This window comes from Cuculus canorus, chromosome 4, assembly GCF_017976375.1.
Source record: "Cuculus canorus isolate bCucCan1 chromosome 4, bCucCan1.pri, whole genome shotgun sequence".
NCBI classification, from domain to species: Eukaryota; Metazoa; Chordata; class Aves; order Cuculiformes; family Cuculidae; genus Cuculus; species Cuculus canorus.
In genome coordinates, this window is record NC_071404.1 from 41,185,907 (window position 1) to 41,205,335 (window position 19,429).

A 19,429-nucleotide genomic window follows, 5' to 3' on the forward strand; every position below is an offset into this window, starting at 1 on the left:
TCATTTCTGCTGAACTAAAACCCATTTAAAACTAAATGGGTTCAAAACATTTTTGAACTAAAAACCACTGTCAAAAAAAGCAAAAAAATATTTCACCCAGTAGAGTTATGGAGCAGGAGGCCACCATCACTGGAACAGCAATTCTGAAGCCACAGCTTCGCCTACAGATGTGTTAAGTTGGCATTATTGTCATTAAGAAGCTATTGCTCAAACCTCCCACCTTAGTGCCAGCACAAGCAGGCATCTTCTGCATATACTGTTTTTCACCTAGCATAGCATCCTGGGCTGATTCTTTGTCTGCTTCAAAGGAAGAAGCACCACTGGCTAGAATGGCTAAGGAAAGGCCAGAATATGGTGACAGCAGTGTTGACTTACAGTTGTTGAAAGTGCATACATGAGTCCACAGCCTAAACTAATCCTCTCACATCTTTCAGTGCTGGCACGTTGAACATAAGCCAAAGCAGAAGAGGTCTCCCGGAGAGTGTATCACTAATATTATCTACCACTACCCATAAAAAGCCCATGAAAAAAGCAATATAAGCTTCAGAAGGCTGGAAACCTTTCAGGCTTCCAACAATCTAAGAAAAGTGGATTTGCTACAGCTAGTTTAAAAGCACTCCCTTCACTTGCTGTGCTCAGGATCTCTTGCTCTGAAATTATTCCTAGCATTAAAAATTCTATGAAAGAACAAAGCCATACAGTGTGCAGTAAAAGCGTTCTTGAAACAGAATCCTTTTCTAAGCTTTCCGTGGAGTATTTGTGGGTCATTGGGTTATTACAACCGCCCACTAAAAATAATAACTGAAATTGTATAATTAATTGGTCAAGAAACAACTACTGTTTTCTCTCTTTCCAAAGCATGTTTACAGTGATTTGGAAGAACCTGCCTCGCTTTGGCAAGCTGTCTTAAACAGACTGAGCCAAACAAACCAGTTTTAAAGGGACAGCTTTACTTTACCTGTAGCATCTTTTGGCAGTTTGGCAAAATACGCGTGTATGAAATATAGTTTATATATAGAGATATAAAGTTTTTGTTTTGTTTAAGAGTATTCTCATGTAAAAGTGACCTTGCAACTGTGCTCAGCCAAAAAACTCAATATAGTGTAGGCTCACTGCAAAAGTTGCAAATGCACAGTTCTACATTTTTTTTTGTGCTGTTTTGGCAGCCTTATTTAGTCATAAATAATGTTTATTCAAAGAAACCCCAGTTGACTCTAGTTCAGCAATCTTGGATTATATGACTAGAAACTGACTTCTAACAGATTGTGTGAACGCTGACCTCTAAATGACCGTGTAAAACTAGCCTCATCAGCGACTCACACTCAACACATACTGAAGATAAACAGATGACAAAGCTTAATTGATCAAATGAAGTGAGCTGTGAAAACCTCGTGTGAAGTGTCGAAAGAAGTGTCAGTCTACTGAGTGACATTCGAGTTTCCTCCCACATCCAGGATGGAACTAACCTATGCAGTTAACCTAGCAACTAATAATTTCTTAGTCTGGAGCCAGTGTATTCCTATACTAGAGCAGAGAAGAGAAAAAAATATAGCCATTTTTGATAGTTTAATGGAAAATGTCTGTCTGGGCCTTAGCTGAGTAGGTCTCCCGATCCATCGACTGTATAGACAAGTTGACACTGTGTCTACCTCAGTGGGGAGATAGTGGTCTCTTCAGATTTGGAAGACAGTTGTGATGAGGAAGTAGTTGTAAACACAGTCCTTGGCAACCAAAGCCAAGAGAGAAAGGTCAAGTGTTAATAATTTTGAATCGCTGAAGAATTAGATGCATACAACATCCTAGTACTCTTGAAGTAGTAGCATACTATATCTAGTCTATCAGTAAACCTGGAACCAGCTGAAAGATGTATATGCAGCAGAACTGTGAAATAAGGGAAAAACAAGAGCAACAATGAACAAACCAAAAAGAGAAAAATCTTTCCCAGGTAAATATTACAAAATCAAAAGTGAACTCAAAGTGAACTCACATCGGGTATATGAGATGACTAGTACAATGACTATCATACGTAATTTCTAAACTGGTAAGACTGAAGTTTCCTCTTGAATACTAGAAAATATTTTTAAGTGAAAGAATCTTTTAAAAGGATTATCATAGAAATTCATGTACACATATGCATACACTCTTACTATCATAACCATATACCTAACCAACTTACATTTTAGATAATTTTTGTTAATAAAAGATCCAATAACCCTTTTATTTCCACATTCTAGAAGATGCATGTAGTATCGTAGCTCTGAGGACTGGTAAGGAATGTAGCTGGATTCTACTCCAACCATTCCAAGACTAAAGACTTTTGGGAACGTACAGAAAGATAATTACTATGTTCTGAAAATATTCGGAAGACATAAAATGTCTAATACTTGAAAAGTCTCCTTACTTTCATGTTGACATATTTCAAAGGGTCTTACAAGAGTCCATCCGTTTCAAACCAAAAATAGAAAAGAACTTAGTGGCATCAAAAAAGAACAAAATCCGTTTGAGTTTCTTGCTAAATTAAGCTACAGTATTACTGGGTTTTAAAATCTGTTTCCAAGAAGCTACATACACGTTGAGTATTAAGTAGAAATTCCAAGTAAAGTCAAACATAATCACAGTCAGGTCATTGCAAATGAAAGTAGAGATCTGAAAATTTGTGTTTTGTATATTGGTAAAGTTTGACATTGATTACTAAAACAAAACTTAGAGAAATACCTTTGTCTCCTCAGAACTGTTTTTACATTTACATCAGAGGTAGAATACTCAATAGTTTACATTTATTATACTTCTTTAACATTTTAGAGTGAACATTTCTCTCTCATTTACTTTTTCCTGAAGTTTAAGTGAATAACCTTCCTTCTAACCACAAATTCAAGAAGTAAAATGCTTGGATTATAAAACAACAGTTTTCTGACAGCGTAGGACAAATTTTTTGACCATATCTAAAAATAGATTCTGATTTATGAAGGATACTAGGTACATATTAGGTAGCAATAATTGGAACTGCTTGCAATGTTTAAAAGCATATACGTTCCCATACAAGCAAGAACAAATGGGTAAAAAGAACTCAAAGAATTTGCTGCTTATTTTCAGCAAGGTAAAAAATGAACAGCCAGCATACAAAGCTGGTAAACTTACTGTCTGAAATCCAGCTTCTTAAAAATGTTATTCTGTCCTTAATAACGTTGCACTGCATTTTCCAGTGGCAAAAAGTTGACATAGTTTCCTAATGTTTTTTTCTGAAACATTCTACTAGTGCATAACATGAAATGCACGAATGGTACGCAGCAAGTTGAATACAAACAGCTATTTCTTATCCTTAATATTTCCTTTAATAAGTTACATTCATGTTGTCCAAATCCCCTTTTGTTTCAAAAGACACTAAAATCATACTACTACTCATCTGTTATTACATTTTAACCTCTCTGTAAAGCTTTGCAGAGTATCATTATCCAGAGCATTGATTCTAAATTTTTCACTCCAAATACAGCCGATCGGGCTTGGCAGTCCAGAGCTTGCTGTTTCACTGGTTGAGTATGAACTGGGATTTAGATATGGCTTCAATGAGGGTTCTTAGTACATGCATACCTCTTAGGAGGATCAGATTTTATCTTTCAGATCTGTTCTTTTGTTCTGAAAGTTGTTTGCCATAAAGAAAGGATGTAACATTATAGCAATATTTATAGCAGAGAGGTAAGTATAGTCTAAATTTTACTGCTTATGCTATGACTCATACCAATATTAGTTGTATGGTAGTAGTATTAAAAGTATATAAAGAAACACATTTCTCTACCTCACATTTTACCAATAAGTTTTGTGCTTTCTCAGGTATAAAATTTCATTAATTGCTGACCAACTTTTTCGGTATTTTTTTCAGAGAAGTTAAGCGATTTGTGTAGTTACCGTTTGTTCTAGTGAACTGAAATTTTGTTTTCATTGCCATTATCTCATTTTGGAAGCAATGGCATCATTTATTTAATGGTCTAAATCTACATTCATTGTTAGAAGCATCATCCCAGTGAGCTACACTGTCTTTCTTCCTTTCAAGTTACATAAAGGGTTTTTTTTTTTTAATTTTTTAAGTAAGGGTGAACTTCACCTTGCTTTAGCAAGGCTGGTTCTCTGGCAGAAATTAGAGAGGCTTGTTTGGAAACGGATTTCACATGCGTGCTGTCTCCTCAGAACTGGCAGAACAAACCTCATCTAAAAAGCCTGATACGTCAAAGCCTGGGAAGATTAGCCACTCATGTATTTAGTTTATGCTTGATGTTTTGTTTTTTTTCTTAGAAAACCCTTTTCCTTGTGCTTTGGCTATATTTGGAATATTGTGAGAATGGCATTTAGCACTTCACAATGTAATGAAATTGTAACTTATGCTTGGACAAAATAAAATTCAAAAGTCACATCCATAGCTTTCTCCAAAGAAACACATTACTGCAACTCCAGTCTATTACGATGTCCTATGAATTAGTGACAGAAAAAGTCAAGTTCTCTTATGTCTTTTTTTCTTTATATTGCCAGGGACAGGCATTTACATAGGAAAAGTAAATTGGACAGAGCAAAAAGTACACACACCTGCATTAAAACTCCAGAGTCCTGTCTCAGTGGCTTAAACATCTCCATCTTTAATTAAGTTAGCAGTTGTTAATCTCCCACCTAAGCAAACACATACACTAGGAAAAAAGAAAAGACAATATCTCCGAAATAATTTGGTTTGAGACAGGTGTTTGTGATGCACAACATACAGTCTTCTGCTGTGACACTTCATCAACAGCTTCTGTGACTTTGATAAGATCAGGATAAGGCTTATTGCATGATCCCAATGGCTACGGATGCTGACAGGATATTTATGTTTATTGAGTATTTTATGCTTCCCATTTCTATAGTGTTTGCTGATAACCAGCACCATGTTTATGTGTTCTAATGGAAGCTGAAGGCACACAGCTCTGACTTCAGGGCCTGACTTGGCAGTTTCACTCAGACAGGCATTTACTAGATAACAAAGTCTGGAAATGTCACTGAAGTCAGTTTTAAACCGTGTTGAGAGTTAAGTAAACATGATTAGTAAGGGGGCCAAAAGGGTAGTTGCGAGTTTCTGTTTCTGACAGAAAACATTGTTTATCCTATATTACTTTAGGGAGGAAGAATGTAATTCCCAGTGAGCACTAGAAAAGTAAACAAAGTGCACCCAACTCAAAATTGAAGCAATTTCAGCAAGCCAATAACATCTAAGGCAAAAGGACAACTATTTCCCAAAGTATTTAAAATACCACAGAAATGACTAAAAAAAATTAAAACACGATTAAGAGGACTCTCGCAATGGCAATTTTATCCTGCAAGCAGTTGTGAAAATTTCCTGAATTTTAGAGATGTAATTAATAAGCATATTTGGAGCAATCGCTTGTCAGAAAATAAACCCAGACTTTTCCAATAGCATTTACCATTTTCACTACTGTAGGTTTTGAATATTTATTGATAAAAGAAGAAGTCTTATTCTTAAAATTGCCAGAACAGAAAATATTACTATTGAAGTCAGCAATGTGGAAAATAAAAATACCTCTATCCTTCAGGTAAAACCAGAAACAAACTGCTGCAGTAAAACTTGTCACTTAAGGCTGATAGGCTTTCTCTCTGTGAGTATTTAATTATCAGGTCAATGTCTCAAAGTAAGTGTGCTATCTGACATACAATAAACTTTCCCTAAACTACAACTAGAACAATCCATATCATTCTGCTTTGCCTTTTGGAACTGCATGTGCTGTTGATGCTCGAGTATATTCAGCTACCGGGGAGAAATACACTGCTACTGAACCAGAAAGTTGGGTTCCTCAACCAGATCACCACCCATGTACTTATTGCTCTTCTTGAATGCCTGAGAAGATTCTGCAAAGATTTCCTTACCCTTTTCATATTATAGAAGCTGAACTAGAAAGAGGTGACATTCAAGTACACTGAAAACAGAGCCTAATTAAGACCCTAGAGAATTCAAGCTTAGTAAAGTCTGTTTATTTCCCTCATTCTCTTCCACATTAAAAACTCCCCTACATAGGACTGTACCTGCTAATACAAATAAAAAACAAAGAAATCCTTAGTTTAAGAAACCAGCTACAGATGGGAATATAATAAGGAAACAGGTACAGACTGGAAATGGGGAAAAAACCCAAAGGACTTGCACAGTGCATTCACTAGCAAGGCATTTTATGAAAGTACATGAGATACTCAGGTAAATGACCATGAGATCACTCCCCGTTAATGTCTGGTAAATATAGTGCACACGTAAGAGATTACAGATGAGTATTTTCTTCCAGATTACAGGTCAATCTCTAGCACACAGAGTAAGCAGAAAATTACATGAAGAGAAAGTGTCCTGCAATCAGTGAGAAATTTTAAATATTATCCCACAGACAACTTGCAGGTTCAGGTATGATTCTAATATTTTTATATGTCTATTTACATATATTTAAAACTAGAACCAAGGCGGGTCACATTAAACTCACATCTGCTACATCATAAAATACCATCAGCTTACCATTTGTATGGCAGGTTCTTGAGTGCAACAGCTAGGTTTTCAACAAGACAATGTCTCACTTGTTATTCAATGAAATAAGAATTGCCAGGATACATTTATGTTTGTATATTGAGATCACATCCAGTCCTGCTTGGAGTGTAGAGGAAGATCTGTGTTTACTAAAGTCTGTATGGCAGTTCAAAGAAGGCAGTAGAATATATAGGTGTTATATGATACTTTTAATATTGTAAATTTACATATTGTAATATAGTATAAGGAATTGTAATATAATATAAGCAATTCCAAAGCTGCAAGCACAGATTCTGTATAGAGGGCCACAACATCAACTGTTTCAAAGACATATATTAAACATTTAATATTAAGATAGTGAAATCATAAGCAATTGCACAACCTGAGAACACCTGAACAACAAAACAGAATGTGATCTTGGAAGAACACTATACTTAGGATTAATAGAGAAACTTTTCGCATTTCCCACTCAAATCAGAAGTGTGTTGTAGTACAATAATTTCTAGAAAAGTTCATTAAAATATATCAGGATAACCATTTAATGCTACAAGAAAGAATTTATCAGTTCAGTAGAAACCTCTTCAGTAAGAATTTTTAAATTAAAAATTCAGACTTCTGCCCCTTCAAGTTTCACCCATTGAGAACTTAAGTAATTTGATCTGCATTTTAAACATCTGTAGGATCACCTAAATATTTAATTTCTCCAAGCTGGAAAATGAATGCAACAGCTACACTGTAAACCAGAACTCACAGACAGGAAAATGAATTTCTACAGCAACTCTTACTTTATTGTAGTTCAAATGGAAAATATGCTGAGTTTTCCCTCTGACTCTGTTAAGAAACCTTTGAGGCCTTTTGAAAACATGTCAGCACCATTAGCGCAAAACACTCCTTATCCTGAATTGATGAACCTTTTGCTAATAGTACTTCAGCTGCTGGAATTGTGAAACTTTCCATCAGAATGAATGAAGGGAGAAGACATAGAGAAGGTGAGAGCAAGTGTGAATGAGAGAGTGCATGAGCGACAGCAAGTGAAGAAGAGGGAATGAAGGAAAAGCTACTTCAAACTCTAGTTACTTTATTTTTTTTGTCAGTTATAATTATTTTAGCAAAAGTATTTTAAAAAGAGAAATGTAAAGAAACTTTTCCTTTAACTGAACTTTTATAATTCTTTAGCAAAAGATTTTTTAAAAACCTTGCATATACTACAGATTGAAAAGCTATAGATGTTGAAGAGCAGAAAATAGGGGAGTAGCTAAGAGTCTCAGAGAAAAGATTTTAAATGGAACAGAACTTTAAAAAAATAGCATGTACAGAAAAATCACTTTGTCCTAAACTCACTGTTTAGTTAAATTCACATATCACACCAGTTATCTGACTCATAACTGCAATCATAAACAAACTGGGGTATTATAAACTAATTGAAGACAGCTCTACTTCTATTACCTACATGATTTACCACAGAGAGGTGAGAAAGGCGAGACAGGGATATGGTGAGCAAAATCTTGGTGCACAAAATCTTGCACTTGAATGAAACATGAGAAAAAGTGGGCCATGTATGTTTCTTAAATAGTTTACAGAAACAAAAAGAAACTACAGGCAGAATCACTGCAGTGGTCAGGGTGGTTAGAGACAGGAAGAAGAAAGGGGATAGAGTGAAGGAAAGAAAAAACTCAGAAAATTTGCAGTTGTGTCTTTCAAATACATACAGAAGAACATGAAAACTGTTTAAGTATCATTCCATACGCTACAAATGAATTCCAGAATCAAGACAATGGAGATAAGAGAAACAAATTTCAAAGAACATGCAAGAAACTAATAATTTGCCTGTGTAAACACATGTGGAGTAAAGATAAACAGGCAGGTTTCCACTCAGACTGAGTTGATGCTTCACATTCTTGAAAACTGATGATCTTTTATACAGTATATGTTACCAAACATCATAAATCTTCTTTAATACATATGTGATGAGTAATAACATGGAATTAATAAAAATAAACAAAAATGAAGTGTCTTCAGAAGTTCATAGGAGAGTTGCCCTAGATCTCATCTTGGAAGTCAAATTTCAAGACATTTACTAGGGGTCTGATTCCATTTGCTTCACATATGCTAATTATTTTTCTGACCAAATACACTGCAGCATTTAGTGAGGATACCTGAAGGCCTGACACAAGGTAACCGGCAGGAGTTCTAGAACATCACAGATCTCAATCATGTTAGGTTCTCACAAGTATACCCAAGCGTTACCTTTTTATATATATAATATACACATGCACACAAAATATGTATTTTTTAATACACACAAACACTACGTATAAAATAACTTATGAATTCTACCAGAAGATAAAATATCATTGTATCTCTAGTAAAAAATTGTTCTGCTTGATACAAAGGTCACTCCTTTGTCATCACCTGGAGAGGTTTTTTATATTAGTCTTTGAACTGTTCTGTGTAAACATTGCTAGTGTCCTGCCCTAAGCATTGGCATTTTCTGCTTTCACTGCTACTAGTTTTTAACTGAATATCCAACTTTCCCTTTGTAGCCTAATTCTAGGCTCATGCTTCTAATTTGGTATTCCTGGTAGGGCATGAAAAGTCTCCAAAAGTGGTCCAGTCCCCTGGCTCTTTTCATATTCTTTTTCCCAGTATTTTATAATGGAAAGAATCAAGTTATCCCCTCTACAGACATCTACCCAAGCAACACAGCTCCCTCCTCTGGATCAGCCTTATCTCCATAAAAGTCCCTGTGATAGCAATAATGCTTTTTATGGCAAGAAACATTCAACAGCATTAATAAGGCTGACTGAACAGGATCTGTAGCTCTTGCTCATTTCTCTAATCTATTTAGTTTGGGAATTTGCTTGAGGACATAAACGAGGAATATGGCTTTAACTGACAAACATATTAGTGCCTTTTAAACCTTGGCACCTCTATTGATTCTATATGTGAAAAAAAAAATTAGCACATGGAAATTCTTTATCCAAAGTATTATAGCAAGTGTACTAAATGAGACAGAAGAGAATGCCTCTGAGTTCCAAGCTCCCATTTTTGTAACCAGAAAACATTTCTTAACATGGGGCAGAAAACAAAAATACAGCTAATGGAAGTAAACTCAAAAGACAGCGGAAGATAAACCTAAGGACAAGGAACAAAACTGGAAATTACATACTAGGAAAGCTTGGTAGTATAATTACAGTTGGACAAGCACAGAAACCATCAAACAATTATATCACTTCAGTAAAAAAAAAAACCCTGACATATATCAGGAGGGAACAGAAGAACAATAAAAACAAGTAGCTCTGTAACTATGTGAGTTTATGATTAAACTTCATAAGTTGTAGTGTCCTGTCCAGCAATTCTCATTACACAAGTATGAGTTCCTACTTTTGCAGAGTGTTTTGTAAATCATGGGCATGACCAGCTGCAGGTAGATGGGCAGGACCAGTTGCAGGTAGTTAGATGTTTCTGTGGTAAGGTCAGGTCCACCAATGAGTTTATTAAACAAAGAGGACACCCTAACAGTAGGTACTGGGAGTATAAGCGTAGCCAGCACTAGAACTTGTAATCAGTTTAGCTGTGTTTTTGTATATATATTAAACAGAAAAGCATGCATTAGCCACTCAGAAATTATCCTTGTTAAATGAATCCTGAAATTATCTCTCTTTTTATATTTCTTGAAGGAAAGCATGATGGAGCAATTTATAAACAGTTTGAAACAAAAATTAAACCCCTTCTCCCCTCCTTTCTTCATTCTCCCCAGCAAAAAAAAATGATACTTCTACATTTTCAAAATTATGCGTAAGTTGGATAATTAATAAATTGGTCGAGGATAAAACAACATCAAGGCAAATGTTGTTGCATGCTATTTTCGAAGTCATGCAACTATGGACTGAGTACATATTATGATTATACTGCAAGGATTACCATGCAGGGAAGCATTTAATCAGCTTGTTTGAGAACTCAGACCTGTGATCCAAGAGAACGCTACAGGAACTCCCTGTCCAAAACCGCACTGAAAACTTCTCAGAAAATGCTGTGTATTACAAAAACTGAATGCTTGGATTTACTTTGCTTGATCATTCCCAAGTATTATATCCATCCAGTTATTTCAGTGAGAAGTAAAGAAACAAAAAACAACAGACAAGTTTAGAAAGTCAGAATGTTTCCATTCAGTCCTTTTAGTTCATGACTATTATAAGACTACCATAAGCTGTTTTCACAGATGGAGGGTACAATATTTCCTCCTGTATTTCCTGGTTCAAAGGTGTGTCATAAACTACCGGCATACTGATCTACTCAACCTTGTTACAGAAAAAGCCAAATCACATCAAGGGCATAATCTGCCCTGCCCCCCCCCCGGTATCGTTATTCTGTATCACTGTCTGGTAATTTATGCATCTGCATGGTTCAGTATACTTCCAGCACCCAATGAAAAGAAGGTTCTTGGCACTTAGGCTGAGCTGCTACTTTCTATTTGCTTCTTTGAAAAAAGCCTGCTGTTGGTACCTTGAGAGGAAACGGGGGCAACAGTTGGCGCCAAAGGTATAAGGACTATAAAGCTACAAAGCAAAAGCCAGGCAGAAAACAGGAGAGCAACTTTTGGAGGCACAAAAGATTTTCACAAGCTTACATCATATATTTAACTAAAGACTTGATATGTGCAGGCTCAAACTTGTAGTTGAACCTGTGTTCATTTTCCTACAATTCCCTGCTTATACTATAACCTGGATTACTTTCAGTGTTAGAATAAAAACCTGAAAAAACACAGAAGTCTTCTGTGCATATTATGCTGGTGGCACACACACTACTGCAGTTTTGGGATGGTATACACCACACATATTTCATAACTGAATCAAGGATGTTTGACTTGTCCTGTTATAATACTGATTAGCTTTTATGTAAGCAGGATGTACATCTCTCTCTCTAGCTACTAAAGGTCAGAAAACAACAGTGCCAAAAGAAGAAAAAAACCCAAAATATATTTCTTACCTACATTTGACCTTTCTTGTTGTGGATATCCATTGTTACAAAGAGATTCAGACTTTTATTGCTGCAGATTTTAAAAGGCTTAAAGTTCATTTATGTACCCTTTAACACTATGCTAACAAAGGTATCAGTAGAAAGGAAATTTCACAGCAATAACTGTCACTGGTTTTGGATCATGCTGTTCCTCAGTCTGGATAGGCAATTAGTCACTCCAAGCAGAACAATCACAAAAACCAAATTACTTTTTCATTTACAATTTCAAATTGAGAGCAATAAGGCCTCCGCTCAGCCTCCTCTACTCCAGGCTAAACAACCTTAGATCCCACAGCTGGTCCTCATAAGGCTTGTTCTCCAGCCCCTTCAGCAGTTTCATTGTGCTCTTCTCTGGACATGCTCCTAGACTTCAATGTCCTTCTTGTAGTGAGGGGCCCAAAAATGAACACTCTCATAGAAAAAAACTTTTTCCTAATAGCTAATCTAAACCTTCACTCTTTCAGCTTAAAACCGTTACTCCTCATCCTATCACTACGGTTCTGATAAAGAGCCCCTCTCCATCTTTCCTGTAGGCCCCTTTTAAGTACTGGAAGGCTCCTAGAAGGTCTCTCTGGAGCCTTTTCTTCCCTATGTTGAACAAGCCAAACTCTGTCAGCCTATCCTTGTATGAGAGGTGCTCCATCTCTCTGATCATCTTTGTGGCTCTCCTCTGGACTTGCTGTAGCAGATCCACGCCCTTCCTGTGCTGAGGACTCCAGAATTTAATACTGTACTCCAGGTGAGCTCTCAAGGCTGGAGTAGAGGCGCAGAATATCCTCTCTCGACCTGCTGGTCACACTTCTTTTGATGCAGCCCAGGATAAAGTTGACTTTCCTGGCTGGAAGTGCACATTGCCCACTCATGTTGAGCTTCTCATGCACCAGTACCCCCAAGTTCTTCTCTTCAGGGCTGCTCTCAAACCATTCTCTGCCCAGCCTGCACGTGTGCTTGGGATTGCCCCAATATAGGTGCAGGACCTTGGACTTGGCCTTGTTGAACTTTAGATTAACACAGGCCCACCTCTCAAACCTGTCCAGGTCCCTTTGACACATCCAGGTCCCTTTGGTGTCATCTGCAAACTTGCTGAGGTTGCACTCAATCCCACTGTCCACATCTGTGACAAAGGTGTTAAACACCACCAGTCCCAACACTGACCCCTGAGGAATAAACCGTGTATCACAAACCCTAGTCTGATTACAAATGCTTGTTGATTAGTAACCACTGAAATAGAAATTCTTCACAAAAGTTTACCTTGGCTTATCTTTAATCCTATTTTAAAAAATATGTATGAAATAAGAGCGAAATAAAAGCACTACAAATGAATCGCTCGTATATTAATTGTGAAATCAGGTGTGGAAAATACTCAGGACTTATACTATAATCAGTGATTAACTTTGCACACATTTATTCTGCTTTACATTTTGGCAAATTTTGTTAGTATTAGTCAATTCTACTACAGTGCAAAGTATGTGTAGATCAAAGTTTTATTGTGGGTAGACTTTATTAGCAAGAGAAGGATCCAAAGGTCCTTACCAACCTTGAAAGTGCACAGTAAATGAAACTAGAGAAGTGGACCTGGATAAACCTCAGTTAATGAATGCAAAGTTGCATGTTTACTTTGATTACTTGCTCCTAGACAAAGCAAAAGTGTGTTACAATTTTGATATACAGATTGTCTTGTCCATTTCCAAGTAAAATGCTATGAATATTTATTTCCAATGTAGAATTTTGTTCAGCCTGATGCAATATGTGAACCTCAATTATACATTACAATCTTTTTTCTATCAGAAAGTATTACAGGGGATGCTAACCAGTGTCTTATTCTCTATAAAAGTACATTTTTGTAACATGAATTTTCAGACTGTAGAATTTTAAATTATTGCTTTTTCATTTAAATTATTGTATGTATAACTCCACAAGATTTTATAACAGCCACGTTTTCTTTTTATCTTTGCATTTCTGTAATGACAAAACTTTAATTTCCCACATTTTTGCTGTAGTAAATTAATCTTGAATATCAACTGTACATATTTCTGATTGACAGTTCTAATTAAAAATTAACAATAATTCCTTTTATTTTTTTTAACATAACTTTTTGAAAAATATGGGAACCCCTCTACAACATAGTTAATTGTTGAATCATGTGTAAGCGGTGGGCAATGTCTTTCCCGTAGTTGGAAAGAGTGGCTTTCTATTCAGGATTTTGTCAGAAGATGCAACAACTTAAAACAAAAAGTTACAGAAATCGTTGTTTAACATTCAAGTTGAGTATTTATTTAGTCAGGCTTTGCTAATTTAGGCTGCTAAAGCAAATCACATTCATATATACATTAGTAGAACTGGATAGAAAACTGTTTTCCTACATCACACGTCTTCTCCCCATTTCCAGAATGTTCTGCATAAGAATGAATGTGAAGCTTTCAAAGCTTCCAGCACAAGTGTCTGTTCTCTGGGCTTCAGCAGCCTGGGCTCTCCTAGTTAGATGAAGGACTTACACCTGACGTTTGTATATTCCAAGGCATTAATCATTGGAATGTTGGCTATTCCCAAATGTTCTTCTATCCATCTCTTCCTAATATAGTCTAAACAGTGACTTACTACTTGCGTATATACAATATAATTTTTAAGGAAGTAATAATTTCTTTCAGTATCTTGAAAACACAATGCCTGGCAGGATAGGCATTACAAACATCACACATGACTAGAAGTACAAGTAAGTTTGATATTAAGCAAATTGCTAGCAGGAAGGTCGAGTTAAGAATAATTTTAGTGCTTAGAGAAAAATAACATAGCAAATGTTTTAATAAAGGGCATAAGAGACATTCTAGAAATAACTGAACTGGCATATTTGCAAAAACGTCTGTAACTGAGAAAGAAAACAGCTGCTGAGGAATGGAGAATGAAGTGACAAATTATCTCAGCTTTTCCTTACTGATATTACATATAAACTGCTCGATATCTTTTAAATTATATTTATAGTTAACTTCTTCTGTGTATTATTTAGAAAACAAGGACTTCTGAATCTATTTCCAACCCCCTCCCCAAAATCTCAGAAAAAAAAAGGAAATAGTATAACGACGTCTGTTGAAGGGAATATTGATTATCAACAGCTTCATAAACTGCAAGAAATTATCTCACTGCTTTTAACTCAGTGTTCTTTTTAAAAAAATAATGCCTGCTTTTAATTTTCACTGAAAAAAACCCACCGTCAAAGAGAACTGGCTGAGATGGAATTCAGGAATTCTGTCCATTCATCATCTTCACAGCATGTGTGATATTCAGAATGCTACTCCTCACAATAATGCAATGAAAAAAATGTTGATCATTCTACAAGGGCAGGTATCACAGTGCTAATTTTAAAGGTGTCAAATGTTGTTGCACATGAGGTTGGGAAATGTTACATCCCTTTACAAGAAGGGTCAGAGGGAGGATCTGGGGAACTACAGGCCTGTCAGACTGACCTCGGAACCAGAGAAGGTCATGAAGCAGATCATCATGTTCTCCAGGCTAAACAAGCCTAGCTCTTTCAGTCTGTCCTCATATGAGAGGTGCCCCAACCCTCTGACCACCTTTGTGGCCCTCCTCTGGATTTACTCTAACAGATCCCTTCCCTTCCTGTGCCGAATGGATTATAGTTAATGGATTAAATATAGAAAGAAGTCTATCAATACATACAGTTGCTCTTGCATCTGCAAGCGAAAAGCATGGAAGAGAATGACTCCCACTAAGCTAATACTGTCTCTGGTCACTGTAAATGACAGACTGAAATAACACTCCAACACAAAGAGGATAAAACAGTAGCCATCTGAACAGAAGCTCTCCAGTCAGGAAATTCTGGCACTACTCTGTAGTCACATGGAATCTAAGAATCTTGAACTGATGGCTTGTTACAAAGCTAGCTAATATCACAGAGATAGGTACATCCAGTAACCCTATGAACACCATCTTTAACAGATACATGGAAAAATAATAGTAATGCTAAGCCACTTGAATGGAAGTTCTTAATTTGAAACCATGGACATGATTATACAGTTCTACAAAACAGTATCCTGCCTTTTTTGCAGACATTCAGACTGAGTATTATGAGTGGTTTAAGGCAGCACTTTCACATATGGGCTACATAATGAAATGAATATCAACACTTATTTGCCTGATTTTGAGAGATGCAAAGTATCGAACTGTACCATACACTTATGGGGACATTTCTGAAAGCTCATCTGTGCATTACACCTATATGAACTGGAAAAGTCCAACTTTCACCACTTGGTCACAGCAGCAGAGAATTGCAGAAATCTGAGGTTTCTTGGTCTCTGTTCAACAATTCTTCCTCTCTTGTTGTCACAAACTCATGCTGCCAACAAGGCACCATAAAATATTGTGCCTTTTAACCATTTTTAGCATTACTGTCTTCGATACTCCATGTTAGCAAAATATCTGGTATTGACTGCTGTCCCAGTTCTATACGTACTTTCCCCAGAGAATTCTGTATACTACCACAGTAAATTCTGCTTTAAATAATTCAGCGGCAGACTGAGGTAACAACTAATATTATGGCTTAAAGATCACTTAAGTGTTTGTAACCACAAACTGAGTATTTTGTAGGACTTAAAAAATACTTTTTAAGCCTGAAAACAACTGCAGTAACTCTCTGCTGCGTGCCAGCTCTTGTATTGTACTGGATTGTAGTAAATCATTGTTTATAGGTGATGGTTACAGCTACATTGCCAAATTGCAAATCTGTTTCATTCTTCAAGAAAGTACTCTCTCTCTCCCTCTTGTTAAACTAAAAATAATAATAAAAATCCTACTAAACCAAAACCAGCCCATCATTCCCAAACTCTTTGAGATTACTTTCAGTGTTGGTCAAATAAATTATTTTCAAAGAGTTCAGAGATAAATCTGTTAAATAATTTATGAATTAAGATAAGCTTGAAAAGAAAAGCCTCTTTAGGAGATTTTAAAATCAGAGTCAGTCTTCGTAAAATATAAAACTCAGTAATGATATTCAAAAGTTTCTACATAGCAGACATTTAAAAAATATTTAAACATTAAAAGTAGGTTATAATAAACAGGATTGCTGTTATGTCACTGCTAATATACACTGCTTCTATCATCAAATACTAATAGTCTATGGTCAGATAGAATTCCACAGATGAGCTATCTTCAAGAGGGATTACCCTTATTGTTGGGATAGTTACTTTATTACTCAGCTAATTTTACTGCAATTATTTTTTTAGTTTTTACTCTGGACGCAGTTTCTGAAATGCTGAAGGCTAATTTCAAGTCTCTGCAGCCAGAAATTCCTTTTCCTACTCTTGTAGCACTCTTTCCTTTTTTTTTTCTTTTTTCTTTTTTTTTTTTTTTTTTTTAATGCCATAACTATGCTTGGAAGCAAAGTATTTGGCTGAGAAGAAGGCAAGATTTCAGTTTCTGACAGCAGCATAGAATTACAAAGGCTTTGGCCAAACAAATCAAGCAACTGGACTGCAACCAAGACCAGCTTCTTGCACATCAAGCGTTGTTAATGGCAAAATATAGGACTCAAATATAGGACTAGGGATTGCAAGGTCATCAGAAGGATTCTTGTAATAGCATCCCTATCACAACATGGTACACAATATTCATCTCTGTTTATGCGTTGAATCTATGTCTAAAAACAAAAAGTTTGCACAATTAGCAGTGACCATCATACAATGGGAAGTCTATTATACAGCCTTCTATACTTTATCTAGGACAACCTCACTTCTGTAAAAGAATGCTCTGGGGTAGACTTTGCTCTTTACCACTCTGCTGGAGCCGTTATCTCCTTTCTTCACAAACGGGCCTTGCAACATAAGTGCTGGGTACAGGACTACCTAGCTCACTCCACATCGCAATCACCCACAAGTTGCCATCCTCAGCAACCTCCCTCCTATACATGCAGTCACCACTGTGTATACTTTTATTCCACCACTCTGTCTTTCTACTTCTTCCACCTCTCCTTCTCTCCTATAGTTGTCAGACTGCTCTGAATGGCAAAGAGCAACAGAAAGAAAAAGTGGTGAGTGCAGAAAGGGAACCCTGTTGGCTTGCTGCCTCGAGCATGTCTTTTTATGTGTTTAAAATCAGCACATGATTGCTAAAAGAATAACATTTTTCTGTTTTACAAGTTATCCTGTGAAGACATGTGATGAAGCAAATGACCTTGTTAAACTTGCACACCATATTTCGTGCTTCTTCTTAAACACATTTTTATAATTAATAATCCCTTCTGATTATTGATGCAAATGAAATAAAAGAGCATTTCACAGTTCCTTTGTCACGCTTCAAAAATTCTTGAGGGAGATGGAAAAGAGGAGTCTACAGAAAGCCAAAATCAATCTGTAAGTTAACAGCCAGCATAAGATCTCTCTTGCGTAGGTAAAGTATTGTCACTACCATAAGCTAAAAATATTACCGCAATGTTTCCCACTTATTACTCTTTCCTGTCCTTCAATTTTTCATTTTCATATTTTTAGTTATAAAAGAGTCATCACAACCTGACATCAGAATGAGGTTAAATGTTGTATATCAACACAATGTAAGAAATAATACAAACTTTACACACCTGAATATCCACTGATTCCATAAAACCAACAACATTCTGAATAAAGATAGTTAAGCACTGTTGAAACAGGGATAGCATGCAAGAATCCTAGGTTGCTATGATGTTTATGTGCTGTGGCTAAGAATAAAAAGTGCAAAGCAACAGCCACTACCACTTATTTCTTTTTTGTGACTTTTTTTCTGAAATCTTTCTATAGAATTTGTTGTATATAATATACTTCCTTTTGATATAGCACTATGAGATAGAATGCAATTCTCGTATTCAGTACTTTGGGACATAAGACACTGCAGCAAGAAGATTGTGCCAGGGACAGGCACAGTTATTGCCTATTATTTGTCTAACACTAAATTGCTCCAGGCAAAAATTTACTTTCAACAAATATCAAGCTTATAGGAAACAAAAAAAACATACCAAAATATACTCACAGCTTTGGTTTGGCAAGCACAGGTGGTGGCTCCTTTGTGGGTGAAAGCAAAGCAGCTGGAGGCGGGATGGATTTATCTCCTTTTGGCTTGCTGTTAATCATTCCATTTACTCCATGAATGGGATGGATGCCATTTTTTTTTTCCTCAGATGAATTGACCTGTAGTTGTAGGGCTGCCACACCAGATCCCAATTCAGTGTTGTTTGCTTGGTGAGCCTCTGTATGCTTCTTAGGAGGAAGCTCAAGAGAGCTAATTTCTACCGGAGGAAGTGGTGGGAAATGATGGAAATCATCATGGCTAGAGCTTTCTGAGTTGGCTAAAAGAAATAAAAAAGAATGTCTCTCCCAACAAGTCATAGATTAGTACATGGTACATGCTGTATTTTCAGTTTGTTAGTGGTGAGATCTTTATGGTTCTGTGCAGATATGTTCCTAGACCTTCTGTTGATGATATGTGCTGAATTAGATAGATGACTTGCTATTCATTTTCTAACTTTGCCTCATGCAAAAGGCACAATAAGGAACATTATGGATCCCTCTAAATCTATTTCAGGAATCCAACCATTAACTGAGATTGGCAAGAGTAGACAACAACAGCTGAAACATCATTTCCTATTCCTGGAGTCCCAGCATCACATAAGAGCAAATAATTTAAAAATGCTGAAGGACGTAAGTACACATGGCATGTTTGCAATGGCAACTGGGTTAGTGTAATCCACAACAATATGTATGTAAATATATTACAAAACTAAACATACCATGTCACAGTTATTTTACAGAACACCTATGGTGGCATAATTTCATCTGCTTTAATTTTGCTTCTGCTGCCGTCTGGTCTCAGAATGCCAATGCTTAAAAATCT

At 36.3% G+C, this 19,429-nt stretch overlaps 1 protein-coding gene across 1 annotated transcript in view; it reads right to left on the minus strand.

The window, feature by feature from the left end:
- PALLD (palladin, cytoskeletal associated protein) overlaps positions 1-19,429 on the minus strand; it is a 191,463-nt gene that overhangs the window by 93,288 nt on the left and 78,746 nt on the right. Inside the window, exon 10 of the mRNA XM_054066193.1 lies at positions 18,569-18,884. Coding sequence (XP_053922168.1) covers positions 18,569-18,884 — 316 coding nt within the window. The remainder of the gene's footprint in view (positions 1-18,568; positions 18,885-19,429) is intronic.